The 15,646-nt window shown below is 36.4% G+C and overlaps 1 protein-coding gene across 1 annotated transcript in view; it reads left to right on the forward strand.

Moving 5' to 3' along the window:
- The first annotated feature begins 365 nt into the window (after window positions 1-365).
- The window catches only part of LOC140435919 (uncharacterized), a 38,925-nt gene continuing 23,644 nt past the window's right edge, over window positions 366-15,646 (forward strand). The window contains exons 1-2 of the mRNA XM_072524630.1: window positions 366-525; window positions 664-1,348. Of these exons, the coding sequence (XP_072380731.1) occupies window positions 366-525; window positions 664-1,348 (845 nt within the window). The remainder of the gene's footprint in view (window positions 526-663; window positions 1,349-15,646) is intronic.

Below are 15,646 nucleotides of genomic sequence, written 5' to 3' on the forward strand. Positions count from 1 at the left end.
CATGGGCTCAGGACACATTTATGGACAGTCTGAGGTAGTAAACCTTTAGAGAAAGGGGTGTTATGGACCTTCTCGATGGATTCTGAATCTCGAGAAGAACTCCAGAAATTAAAAATGTCACCCTTTTTCGGAGTAGGACGGTTAACGTTCCGACCCAAAGAAGGGAAGACAAAAACACGAAATGAAAAGCCAGTAGCAACTCAATCCAGTGAAACAGGGGAGACCTCCCTACATATGGAGGTTCAGGACGAGGAACAACCTTCTTCGGGCGGAGCTGACACACCCATAAGGACTAATGTCCAAGAGTGTGTCGGACCCACGGAAGAAGGAATGTCCACAGATCCAGAACCGGCCATCTCTTCGCAATGAAGAGAGAAATAAGGCTCCTGCAGGCCAATCTTCAACATGCAAAAGCCGCATCGACAACGCTAGTTAGAAGATTGGAACAAGAAGGCATTGATGTGGCCCTCCTGCAGGAGCCTTGGAGGATAGGTGAGAAGATTTCTGGCCTATCAACCAAACAAGGTAAGGTTTTATACACACCCAAAGCTGTAAGGCCAAGGTCGTGTATAATTCACAGTAATAGAGTAGATTGTACATTAATCCCGGTGCTCTGCACTGATGATATTGTTACAGCTGTTCTAACTATAACCACATAAGTAGGAGAGAAGAAACTGGTGGTGTGTTCAGCCTACTTTCCAGGTGATGAGACTCTGTGTCCACCAAGCATTATAAGCGACATAGTTGCATATTGTCTAGAAAAAGGATTACAGCTCATTATAGGATGTGATGCCAACGCACATCACACCGTGTGGGGAAGCACAAACATTAATGCAAGGGGTGAGTATATTTTGAATTTCATCTTATCTGAAGGTTTGGTTATATCCAATATAGGAAACAAGCCAACTTTTGTCACTAAGGCACGCAAAGAAGTGTTAGATTTAACACTCTGCACGAGCAGGATAAGTGATATAATAACAAATTGGTTTGTGTCTGACGAACCCTCATGTTCGGATCACAGACATATACGATTTGACCTTGATATTTTTCCATCGGAAATTAAATACAGGAATCCTAGAGATACAAACTGGGTAGGATATAGGGAGTCCCTCAGTAAAAATCTCGAGGAATGTACGATTTCGTTTAAAAGCCCAGAGGTTATAGATTCGGCGGCAGAAACGATAAGCGAAGCTATTATGGCGGCTTACCAGGAAAATTGTCCAGAAAAAACAAGGAAAAGTACGGGCAGTAATACAGTCTGGTGGAACAACGGCTTAAGGAAGATGAGGTCGGAAGTCCGAAGCCTATTTAATAAAGCCAAAAGTAACCAAGATTGGGATGCCTACAGGTATAAGCTAACGCTATACAATAAAGAAATTCGGAAAGCCAAAAGGAATTCATGGAGAGAGTTTTGCGAGGAGATTACAGATATCCCGGCATGTTCTCGAATTCATAAAGTCCTGGCAAAGGATGGTGCTACAACCAAAGAAGTAGGTTTCCTAAAGAAAGCTAATGGCAAATTTACGGACACCAAAGAGGAAAGTCTTAGAGAACTAATGAACACGCACTTTCCGGGCTCAACAATTCTGGATGATGCAGATAGGCAAACCAACATAGACCAAAGGCTCACTAGACCAAGGTCTACAGATTGGAAAATAGCCACAGCAATCACAAGACCAAACAGAATTAGATGGGCAATAAATAAGTTTCGGCCATATAAGTCTCCAGGGACAGATGGCATATATCCAATACTGTTGCATATGGGATTAGAGGTATTGATACCACACCTATGCAAGCTCCTCAAAGCCACTTTAGCATGGGGGATCGTACCGGAAATATGGCAAAAGGTCAAAGTCATATACTTGCCTAAGGTAGGTAAAGTATCAGACCTAACACCAAAGTCATACAGACCGATAAGCCTATCTTCTTTTCTATTAAAAACGCTGGAAAGGCTTCTTGATAGGTACATCAGAGACGAAGTGCTAACAGATAATCCTCTAAGCAATCGTCAATATGCATACCAACCTGGTAAATCTACGGACTCCGCGTTGGATGATCTAAATAGGCTTATCTCAAAGTCAATGGAAGACAAAGAGATAGCAATGGCCGCTTTTTTAGATATAGAAGGGGAATTTAATAATGTTACCACCAGCTCTTTGATAGGGGCTATGAGTAGACGAGGTGCACCTGCGGTAATATGCAGATGGATAAGGGCATCCCTGGAGAATAGGACAGTAATGTCCACTCTGGGTAAAGCAACCATCAAAGCAAAAGTAGGCAGAGGCTGTCCACAAGGAGAAGTTCTGTCCCCTCTACTTTGGGCAACCTTGGTAGATGATCTCCTCAGAAATCTGTCCACAGAAGGCTTTTATTGTCTAGGATATGCTGACGATATAGCAGTCGTTGTCAGGGGCAGGTTTGCTCAGGTAGTTTCTGAGAGAATGCAAGCAGCCCTAAATATAGTTGACGACTGGTGTAAACAAGAGAGACTGATAGTCAATGCTCAGAAAACACAAATTGTCAACTTCACCAAAAAAACAGCACTACAAGGCCTAAAACCACCGGTGCTGGGAAGAACAGAGATTTCATTTGCCAAAGAAACAAAATACCTTGGGGTATATTTTGATCATAGGCTTACATGGAATACTCACATTCTAAAAACCACACAGAAAGCTACTATGTCCTTGGGCAGATGTAGAAGAATGTGCGGTAAGAATTGGGGACTTAACCCCAAAATGACTCTATGGCTATATACAAGGGTTATTAGACCCATGATAACCTATGGCTCGGTGACGTGGTGGACAAAGACGCAGCAAGGGGGAGCAATAAGGCTGCTAGGTAATACACAAAGGCTAGCATGCCTGTGTATTACGGGGGCCTTAAAAACAACTCCTACTGCATCGCTGGAAGTCCTGTTGAATCTACCACCACTTCATATCTTTATACAGGGCGAAGCCAGATCCGTGATGCACAGATTAATCCATAGTCAGCGACATATAAGCCAGATGCATGGTACTGACAACAGAAAGCTAATCGAGGAGCTAAAAGCCGATATTGTGATGGGGAAACCTATCGATGCAACAGTTACGAGATATAGCTTTAACAATAAGTTCACAATTAAGATACCAGGCAGGGAAGACTGGAATAAAGGTGTACCCATACAAGCTGCTGCTACCTGGTACACGGATGGCTCAAAAACATCGGAGGGTGTGGGAGCCGGCATGGTAGGGACAAATTAAGGGATAGATTTCCCGGAAAGTCTATCTAAGGATGTGACAGTTTTCCAGGCGGAAATAACTGCAATCCATCACTGCGTGGAAGAAATAGAAAGGCAGGAAAGAACGTTCTGTTCAGTTGCTATCTTCACAGATAGTCAGGCAGCGCTTAAGGCACTCAATTCCGTAGAGGTCAATTCTAAGCTAGTATGGGATTGCGTGTGTGCCCTAAATAAACTAGGAGACCGAAGCAAGGTTACGGTAGCCTGGGTACCGGGGCACGAGGGTCATAAGGGCAATGAAAAAGCAGATGAAATGGCCAAACAAGGCTCATCATTGCCATTCATTGGACCGGAACCCTTCTGCGGAGTTGCAAAATCAGTAACAAGAACGGCTACAAGGAAGTGGGTAGCTCGCAAATCTCTGCAATGGTGGAGGAATTCACCAGGACAAAGACAGGCGAAACAGTTCATTACAGAACATTCGCCAAAATTTACGGCAGACCTAATAAGCAAAGACAGGAAAACAGTCAAGGTCATAGTAGGTCTTCTAACAGGGCACTGTAAGCTGAATAGGCACTTGAAGCTGATGGGATTATCAGATGATGACTTGTGCAGATTCTGTCACCTCGAAGAAGAAACAGCAGAGCACATTTTATGTCAGTGTGACAGTCTGGCAAATGTGCGGTTCTTTGCATTAGGAGAAGAAAATCCACCGGCAAATAGCTACATGGAAGGTACAGTCTCGAAGCTACTAGACTTTATAAAAAGGGCCAGGCTAGAGAATGTTATATAGGACTAGAGGACCACAATATATCTGAAAAGGTCGCAGTGGAATAGGCCGAAAGGCCACCTCTCTTAATCTAGTATATATAACCCTCTTTTAAATCCAGAAGTCTAATTCGAATCTCTAAAATCAGGATATATAAAATAGTGATCAAACCAGTGCTAATGTGTGGATACGTGACGAGAACGTATTAATTAGACCAGGATTGCTAGAAAAGCCATCAGAGGTATTTTCCGACTTACAGAGGTCCGAGTACTAACCAATACCGAACAGAGCTAATTCCAAGGTCAAACACATATATAAAGATAGCAACGTCGTACAAGAAACTAAATCTCAATGCTAAAGTTGCGCTGGCTTTATCCAAAGACTCTATAATAACTGCATTGCCAAGTTAAATTGGGAGGATGCCCCAAGAGAAAAAATGCCTTTAAGACTTCCACAAATGAAGGAGGAGGTAACATATGGTCAGATTTAGGAATAATGAGACTATCTACCGACCCATTATATTTATCAACACCTGCTATCCTACCTACAATCAATACTTATCTGTTCTGGAATATCAAATCAATTACATGTAATCAAACGAACTAGGCTTAAAAAAAATTATCCAAGGAAAGGCACTTCAGAAATATTGACATAACTTTTAAAAACGTCATTTACCTGGCTGTATTTTCAATAGAAAAGAGAAGACAAAAAGAAGAAAAGGCAATAGAATCTTGTTCCGTTCTGACTATACGATGACGATAATCTTTATATAACATATAGGGAGAAAGAGAGAATAATGTTTATGTTCAATTTAGAACTCGCTGGTTTTCTTCCTTTTGAATTGGCTATGTATATGTATTACCATAGAAAATAAAAGCAAGAGAACTATAATTATAAAACGAATATATTACGAAATGAAAAGATTATATAAATCCCTTATATTTACACAGACTGTTTTACAAAAGGTGAACGAATGAGCATAAAAACACAGCTGTTTTAAAACCTTAATATTATTAGACGCATTTAGGATCAATTTCACTCAAAATATGATATGCTAAAATATGATACGACAAGAAAAAAGGCAATGACTTTTACAGCTGATTGCCACATAAATATCAATGTAACCCAAGTATGATGATTTTTGCCACAGCAAATTTAAAGTGTTCCATACTTTCGAAATTGTAGTTGTTGACTTTAATGTTTTTTCTAAATTTATTAAATTGGTCTCTTCTGTTGATTCGCTTGTATTCGGTTTTCATTTCGTTGATTTTAATTGAAACATTTTTCGTGCACTTTGTTAAAGATGTTTGCAGACCGGAGAGAGTTTCTTATGAGATCCATATCATTAGCATATGCCAGGAGTGCTTTGTACCTTGGCCCGTTAATGGATTACATCTTAAATAGGCGTTATTTCTATTTTACTAAGCTGTTTATTGATTTTGTGACTATTTGAATCAAGAATCTTTAGTTTATTCGACTGTTGAATAAAACAGACTTTCTTGGTGCATATTTTTATCTCTGGATTTTTGTTTGCCGTCTCCTTATTACAACGATTTTGCTGGATATCGACATAGGGAACCTGGTGGTATGTACATGATGTTTCCATAACCAACGTTCGAAAATTTGTCTTACTGTAAAGTCATGATGATTTTACTAGAAAATATAGTGTTGTTTAATAATAATAAAGTTCAAGCAACAATTACTATATGCATTAACTTGGTACTGATATCTCTGCTCTCCGCTAACAGATGGCAGTCCCGAAAACATTAAAACTCATGCTTCCCATTATCCAACGATTAGCCAGTCCAGTACTATACGCCTTATTATGGTACTGATATTGCTACTGCCCCTCATGAGTGAATAGAATATGCAAGGAAGGTTTTGGCAATTTAATAGGATTTTGTGTGTTAGAATATTATTTTTTCGAGAAAGTGAAGAATATCAATTTGCTATCCGGATTTAATCCATAAATTAAATATTAGAATGCTATAAAATAATGATATTAGCATAAAAAAACGGTCTAATAGTCAGTAATAAAGCATATAAATGTTCTTTAACATACAAAAGAGATGACGTAGAGTAGGGCATAACGTAACAATAGACACATATAATTTTAAAGGATTGCAACATTTTAAATATCGTAGATAACGTTGTAACATAAGAAATAAAAGGGAATATTCAGGTAGATAACTGATGTTTGATGTGTAACTGTGTGGATATGTGGCCACAACGCTAACAAAACAATGTACGTAAAACTCAGGTATTAATTAGATCAGGATTGCTAGAAAAGCCATCAGAAGTATTTTCTGACTTAGAAAGGTCCGCGTACTAACCAATACCGAACGGAACTAATGCCAAGGTCAAACACATATATATATATATATATATATATATATATATATATATATATATATATATATATATATATATATATATATATATATATATATATATATATAGACAACAACGTCGTACAAGAAGCTAAATCTCAATGCTAACGTTGCGCTGGCTATATCCAAAGGCTCTATATTAACTACATTGCCAAGTTAAATTGGGAGGATGCCCCAAGAGAAAAAATGCCTTTAGGACTTCCACAAATGAAGGGGGAAGGTAACATGAGGTCAGATTTAGAAATAATGAGACTATCTACCGACCCATCATATTTATCAAAACATGCCTGTTCAACTACCTGCTATCCTACCTATAGTCAATACTCATCTGTTGGGGACTATCAAATCAATTACATTTAATCAAACAAACCAGGCTTAAAAAAAGTTATCCCAGGAAAGACACTTCAGAAATATTGACATAAATTTTTAAAACGTTATTTACGTGACTTATTAAAATTTAAATTTTTAATGAAAAGTAAAAGATCAGCCATTTGTTATGGGGTTCAGAGAAGAACCTTCACGATGTTAATTTTTTGAGATATGATTGGATGTTTTCTTTTCATTGCATACTGAGACGCCCAAGTGGTATTCTTCTGTGCTAACTTCCTTCCATACCAGTTTTACAAGTTTGACATCTTAACGTCTATGCATGTGTACGATCTACCTTAATTTATTTATTTTTCTAAACAATATCGTTATAAGAGCTTTCTTTATTCAGTATGTGTTCTTCTTCTATACGTATTTGTAGCGATATGATAATGAGGTTAAAACAATTTTCCTATTATTTTCCTTTCAAATATTCGTAGGTCTTCCTTATCTGTTTTAGTCGTTGTCCATGATTAACATCTATGTATTAAAATAGGTAAAAAGTTTAAATTATGATATATATTTCTTTAGTGGCATTATTATTAACCGTGATTATTTATCTAAGATATTTTAAGTGTTCCATATTTACGAAATTGTAGTTGTTAACTTTAATATTTTATCAAGATCTATTAAATTGGTCTCTTCTGTTGATTCGCTTGTATTTCTTCTTAGCTTGACGAATTCTTCTTTTTTCATTCTGTGAACTACTAGTGGGTTCTTTTCACGGAATTTTTTCATCACGTTTAGGTAATCATCAACGGTATATAAACGTTGTTGAAATTTTAGGGCATTTTCAAAATCTCCAAAATCACTACCATTGGGTAAAAGCTATGACTAGGAAAGAAATAGCGTAATGTAATCTTTTCAATGGTAGGATGAGTTTCCAAAATCGTTTTCAGAATGAAAACTATTTTAATGCTGCGATTTTTTACCGCCACAAGAGTCTGACCACAAAATTACATGTTTTGCAGAAGTAACATTTTCTTCAATGTGTTTCTTAAGACAAATGCCTACGTCCTGGGCTCCCCGACCAGCTTCACCTTCTATCCAAATATAACAATGACCTTTGTTATCATTGCCGCTATGGATACCAAGGTTGTAAATACATAATTGACGCTTATAATATACAATATTTTTTAAAATTCTCGAAAGGGGAAGAGTTTTTCTTTAAATTAAAACAAAAGGTTTCCACTTCTGGTTGATCGTTGCTTATCTTCATGTCTAGCTTTCTTCCTTCTAAGTGCACATTTTTTCTTTTTTTAACGCTTAATTGTTCGTTATCTGCGCAATTTTTAATTTCTACTTCGAAACAATCACATCTACTACAAGTATCTTTTTTCAACTTTTTTCTTTAAAGATTAAATCGTGTTAAAAACATTTTTTGTAAAACGAAAATTTAACAAGGTCATTGTCTGCTTCTTCAATATACAATTCATACATTTTACTTAATGTTATTTCTTTTGTTAAGTATTCTCTTTCTTTGTTAGCTCTTCTGTAATGTGACTATTATAGAAAAATTTAAGCAATAACTGCCACTACTTCCTAACCTAAACGCCTCAACAAGTTGCCAACGTCACCATTGTTAACCACGTTTATGTACATATGTTGCCAAATATTCAATTTACAATCATTAAAACGCTCGCAAGAGGTGCTTGGTCCAAAACTAATACACAAAAATTAGTCGCTTGCTCTAGTTATGCAAAATTCAAAATCCAAAATAAAAAGAAAGGTACTTAATTTTTTAAATATATCTGGTTATCCGTTACTAAGAGGTTAATGGGATTTATTACGTAGATAGTCTATGCTTTTTTCTATCTTCTTCTTTAAGTTCCATCTATCGAAGGTTGGAAATCATCATGGCTATACGGACTCTGTTGACTGCCGCTCTAAAAAGTTCTGCACTACTTCATTCAAACCATTCCCTTAAGTTTTTAAGCCAGGATATTCTTCGTCTTCCCACATTTCGCTTTCCTCGGATTTTGCCTTGCATAATAAGTTGTAATAATGCGTATTTTTGCCCTCTCATCACATGTCCTAAGTACTCAAGTTTTCGTCTTTTGATAGTTAATAATATTTCTGCCCCATTTCCTATCATTCTAGTTACTTCCACGTATGACATTCTTTGAACCCACGATATTCGTAGGATTCTTCTGTAACACCAAAATTCAAAGGCGGCCAACTTATTCAGATGGACTTGTTTTAGTGTTCACGCTTCCAAGCCATAAAGAAAAGTAGAGAACACGTAACATCAAAGCATTCTCAGGCTCTAACTTTATATCCCGAAAGCAAAGAAACTTTTTAAGTTTAAAAAATAATGCACGTGCTATTTCAATGCGTGTCCTAATTTCTTTGGTTTGGTCTACATCTGATGTTATCCTGTTGTTCCTCTTTTCCACCAGAAAGCGCCATAATCCACAATTTAAGAAATTGGTCTGGGTCTAGTGATGCATAACGCCGTTCATATAGCAATTTGTTGTCACATGTTTATAGTTTTCCAAAAAATAAACTCCGATTTAAAGATTAAAACGTAAAACAAAATATAAAAACCTATTGAACCTTATTCAGAAAATTTCAGAAAAGAATAACTTTTGTGAAAGATTGTGGGACACAGTCATATTTTAAGATAAAAACTTCAATTCAGAGAGTGGACATTCTTAATAAATGTATAATCTAATATGGAAGCATGTTTATGTTTTACAGACTTAGAAAGCACTGAGCACACAAGTATTTATTTTTTTATGTAATAGGTTGTAAAATAAGTATACTCAAAACAAATAAATATTATTTACCAAGTATTCTACTCCACTTTAATATCAATGCATCAGATATATTATAAAGATTTCGTCGTAGTTGTAAATTAATAGGAGATAAAACAAAATGTAGAGCATATAGTGAAATCTGAATATCTTAGAATAACTATATCGAGCGGGAACATTATTGATGAGCAAAAGGGAGACCCATCGCTGAGAAAGTTACAAAGCAATTGGCAAAAGCAAAGGGTACTTTGTACTAAAGTACCCATACTCTAAAAGCAGGTCTTTTTGTACTCTATTAGTAAGTGATAGATTCGACCGTTACTTGATGGAAATTTATTTTATCTAACAATTAAACAGGTATGCGTTTACACGTCATATTTTGTAACAATAAGTTGAGGAGGGGATAACTGTTTGTCTCAAGTTGGTCATTCAGAATTATGTCTGTATTTTTTAATTTGCTAATTTCCATAGATTATAATATTCATAGAATCTACAGATAGCTTAAGGCCTTTATTATAAATACACTTTTTTAGTAATAGAAATATATAAATAGAACCTAGAATACACCTGTAAAAGTATGTAACCTTTGATCTCTGGGATAAACCCATCTCCTAAACAATGGTGCCGATATATGTAGGTAAAATTTTCTACACCTATTTTAACCTGTTTATTTCCTCATTATCAATATATATGAGTTGTAACCGATACTACAAACTCATTTACTTTTCGCGAAGAGACTATATATTAACTATAGTTATTACTATACAAATCTGACTCGAAATATCGTCTTAAAATAACAGTAACAGAAAAGTGAAAGATTAGTCATTTTTTATGAAGTTTAAAGTAGAAGCGTTCACGAAAATTGAAGTACTAATAAGACCACCGCAATCGGACGTACCCTGGGTAATGAATAATTAAGTAATCGTTAATTCTTCAATCACCCGTTCAATATGTTTTTTGTCAAATCGGTCCTTTTTAGGACCAACTATTCTAATTATGTGTATAAATATTAAGAGTATATCTATAGTTTATTTTTATGAACGAGAGAGTAATTAGCATAATTTTTTACTGGTACCTCCGACCACTCCATGGGCGTGCTCAAGATTAATTGAAAAATTACTTTGAATAATTGTAAAAAATAAATGAATTATTTCAGTGTTATAAAGTATTATGTGTATGTAAACAAAAGTGACCTCTTTTATCACACACTATATTAGAACTGACTGGCCTACATTAAAAAGGGTTTTAAAAAATTCACATTTTTTTTAATTTTTAAAAATTACAAAAGAGAAAAAGAGTTTTTAAAACCGTCTAAGGTATGTTAAATAGATGAATAAAAATATTAATATAAAACTTACAGCTACTTGTTACAAATCCAAATCAGATTCAGAAGATGAACTTTCAGAACCAAGATTTATAATAACTGGTTCGATCATTTTATCAGTAATATTGTCCAGCTTCCACATTTTTTCCTCTTCTTTAATAGTGTGATTTACTGCCTTTTCCCAGTTTTCAGGTTTTACATTATTTACGGCCTCCAAAAACAACTGTTTAACATCATGAATTTTAAAAGTGGTATTTTTTCTTGAAACTTCACTCTTTATCTGTGCCCATACCAGTTCAATCGGGTTTAATTCACAATGATATGGTGGGGATGTAAGTACTGTCATTCCACGATTTTTGGCAATTTCATCAATTTCGTATTTTTTAAATTTTTCTTTATGAAGGGCACACAACGAATAAAGTTCCTTTCTTATAGATCTGGGATGGTACGTAATATTTTTTGAACTCAGCCAATTCTGCAAGTCTTTTTTTAACCACTTGGTTGTGGACAGTCCTTCTATAAGTCTGGAGTGATAACTTGCATTATCCATTACTATTACACAGTTCTTAGGAAGAAGATCTATCATTTGTTCGAACCATTCTTGAAAGACATCAGCGTTCATGTCTTCATGGTAGTCACCGGTACGAGTTGATTCAAAAGTTAATAAACCACCTTCAACAAAAGCGTCTGAACTGCCAATGTGTACTATTATCAGCCTGCGTCCCTTTCCTGATGGTGGGTTTAAACCAGTAGATAAGTTATTTACAAAAGCGTGCCTTTGACTTGTAACAGTTTCATCCTGCCAAAATTTATTTGGTGTATGACCCTCGTTGATCCATGTTTCATCAAGATAAAATATTTTTCTTTTTTGGTTTCTCATTTCCTTTATGGTTCTTAGAAAATGTCTTCTCCATATGACAATATCGCTTCTTTCTAATAAAATAGACTTTCTGGGATTCTTTTTCCAGCGGAAGCCTATTTCTTTTAAAACTTTCCATAACGTACTTCGACTCATTTCTGGGTAATCCTTATCATCTCGAACTGAGACAAGAACTTTATTCAATGTTGGAAATTCTTGTCTAAAAAAGAATTCACGCACTTTCCGTCGAAGTCCTTCTTTAAAATGATATTCTATTTGAAATTTTGGTTTCCCTGGAGCATTACGTGGCATTTGAAAACTACCACATTTCTCTTCTTTAATAACTCTGTAAATCGTAGATTTCCCAACACCAAGTGTACTGCTAACTAACTCAACGGTCTCATCAACACTTTCACATAAACGTTTGTCTGTAAATGATTTAAAACAATTAAATATTAATGTTTTTTCATTAACTGTCAAAGGCCAATTTTTCGGCGTTTACACGGCACTTCCAAATTTTCTATAACACTAGTATACACAATAAACTGCACCTTGCAACTGAAGTACCTACTTTTAGTGAACTGGATTTGCTTGATATGCACTTCGCTTGTGCCGCTGGTTAATAATCAAACTCCGTGCGAAAACAAAACTGACTTTATTTTGAATTACACAATACATATAATATGAATGCTAAAGTATTATGTCCGCTCGCGCTAAATACTGTATCACCGAGCTCGTCTCGTAGTTGAGTGCTGTCTGTCGTCTTTGGGGTGCCTTAAGGGACTCGCCTTATCTTCACATACGGCATAATATATCTTCCTACGCTACTATGTTGCCGGGTTGTAAAAATGTATAAAATAAACTTGAATTGGATAGAGGCGTGAACATGGCCCCCGCCTTGGCAAATACTGCCAACAAAATCGTCTGCTAATGCTAAATGTTCAAATGTTTAAACTACGCTTAGTCCGAAACGGGTAGCGGACACACCTTGGAAAAAGAACGAGTTACGATACCATTGTCTGTCTTTATCCTAAAAACTCTGGCTACACCATCACTGCCGCGTAAAAGTTCTATCACGCGACCTAACTTCCACCCTAATGGAGGTAAATTGTCCTCTTTTATGAGCACTAACGTGTTTTCCGCAACTTCACCGTTAGTAGTAGTCCATTTCGTGCGTTTTTGTAGTTCGGAGGAGATGTATTCTTTGTTCCATCGTTCCCATATATGCTGAGAAAGCTGCTCAATATGCTGGAATTTTGAGAAACGATTAACTGGAACATGACGCAAATCTGGATCCGGATTGGTAATAAGTGGTCTTCCGATGAGAAAATGTGCAGGAGTTAATGGGGAGAGATCATTTGGATCACAGGATAAATGATGAATCGGTCGGGAATTTATTATAGCTTCAATCTGCACAAGCAACGAATAAAATTCCTCGAACGTTAAGTGCGCGTTTCCCAAAACCCTATGCAAATGATGCTTAACTGTTCTTACTCCGCTTTCCCACAGTCCGCCAAAATGTGGAGAATATGGAGGTATGAAGGACCACGAAATATTATTCTTTAGCAAGGATTCTCTTATCGCGGGAGTGTGCTGCTCTAAAAATTTTCTTAACAATTTTAACTCCGAACTAGCTGCTATAAAATTGGTTCCATTGTCGGAAACCATCTTTTGAGGCTTGCCTCTTCGCGCAATAAATCTTCTAAAGGCTAACAGAAATGATTCCTTAGACAGTTCTGTAACTAATTCTAAATGTATGGCCTTCGTACAAAAACAAATAAAAGACACATGTAACTCTTTATTAGTTTACAACCTCGACCCTTTCTATCGCGAATTAAGAAAGGGCCCGCATAATCTACACCTGTTACAATAAACGGTGGGCCACCTGCAAGACGCTGGGCAGGTAGGTCACCCATTATTGGCTGAATGGATTTAGATTTTAATCTAAAACATTTTACACATTTGTGTACGGTACGTCGCGCTAAATTTCTTCCTGATAACGGCCAGAAAGTTTCTCTTATAGTTGCAAGCAAAAGCTGAGGACCAGCATGCATAAGATCCTTGTGAAAATGACTAAATATTAACGATGTAACTATATGATCTGCCGCTAAAATGATGGGATGTTTTTTGTCATACGTAAACTCGGAATGCTTTAAACGCCCGCCTACTCTCATGATGCCCTGATCATCAAGAAATGGAGATAAATTTATGAGTTTGCTGTTTTTATCTAAAGATCCCTTTTGGTTCAAATGCTTTATTTCATTAGAAAATGACTGTGATTGACACAGTTTTAGAATACGATTAAATGCAGAATGTATTTCATCCAAAGAAAGGGGTTCAGAAGTTCTTTCCTTATTTTTGCACATGCGGATGAATCTGAACACATGCAGCGGTTCTTTTTAAACGTAAAATATTAGAGAAGCGCTCAAATGAAAATACTTCCGTATTCTGTGTTTCGTCAAGTTTATTCGTAAAAACCTTTATGTTTTTCCTCGTTTCGCTTGTTTCAGTAGGGACAACTTGTAAATTTGGCCATTTATCTGAATCTTGCACGATCCACTCCGGTCCATGCCACCATAAGTTGCACTCCATTATTTTATCTGGTTCCACGCCTCTGGACACTAGATCTGCAGGATTATCCTTGCCTGGCACATGACGCCATTGCGCAAACGAAGTGGTTTCCTGGATCTCTGCTACGCGGTTACTAACAAACGTCTTCAATGCATTGGCTGCTGTTTTTAACCAACTAAGTACTATCGATGAATCTGTCCAGAGGTAACACGTATCGAATTGCACATTTAATGAATTTTTGACCTTATTGGTCAAACGCGATAAAATTACTGCTCCACAGAGCTCTAAACGCGGCAAGGTAATTGCAGAAGGCTTTAAGGGCGCAACCTTGCTTTTTGCACATAATAAGAATGAATACGACCTGCCTAACGAATCGGTAGATTTAATGAATATGCAAGCACCGTACGCCTTTTCTGAGGAGTCGCAAAATCCATGAAGTTCTAGTTTGACCTTACTAGAACATATAACATGCCGAGGTATTTTTAAATTGTTTAAGATTCCTAATTTATTCCTAAACTGTAAATAATTATTTGCTAAATGCTCCGGTATGGGATCATCCCATGAAAGACGCTCGAGCCATAGTTGTTGTAACATAATTTTCGCTATGATGGTACACGCACTTAATAGACCCAAGGGATCAAAAATTTGAGCTATGTCCGATAATAAAGTTCGCTTTGTGATTATATGGCCTAGAGATGAACTTATGCTATAAAACGGAGTATCTGATTGCGGTGAGTACAACAATCCCAAAGTTTTCGCCTTCTCGTTTTCACCGAATTGAATAACAAAACCCGTAGTTGAATTATCCGGTATATCTCTCAATATTTCAGGATCATTTGAATAGAATTTACGCAATGTAAATCCTCCGCCTTTGAGGACCTCAAAAAGTTGTTAACATGCTTCGCGCGCTTTCTGTTTTGAATCAAAACCTGTCAAAAGGTCGTCCACATAAAAATCGGATTTAATAGTGCTAGCAATGTTAGGATTTTTAGCTTCTTGCTCCTCTGCCAATATCATTAGACATTTAATCGCTAAGTAAGAAGAGCATTTCATACCGTATGTAACTGTTTGTAACTGAAATATTTCAATCGGTTCTTCCGGATTATTTCGCCATAAGATAGATACATTGTAAGGATTTTTGATCATCTGCAACCAATACCTGACGGTACATTTTTTCTATATCCGCACTAAATACAGATAAGTGTGTTCTAAAACGCAATAAAATGGAGAGTAAATCATTTTGTAAGGTTGGTCCGGCCATTTGAATACTATTTAATGAAATGCCGTTTGTAGTTGGCGCACTACAATCGAACACAACGCGCAAACGTGTCGTCAAATAATTTTCTTTAAATACTGGATGATGAGGCATAAAATAAAATGTAGTATTTACCCTA

Source organism: Diabrotica undecimpunctata, chromosome 3 (genome assembly GCF_040954645.1).
Source record: "Diabrotica undecimpunctata isolate CICGRU chromosome 3, icDiaUnde3, whole genome shotgun sequence".
NCBI classification, from domain to species: domain Eukaryota; kingdom Metazoa; phylum Arthropoda; class Insecta; order Coleoptera; family Chrysomelidae; genus Diabrotica; species Diabrotica undecimpunctata.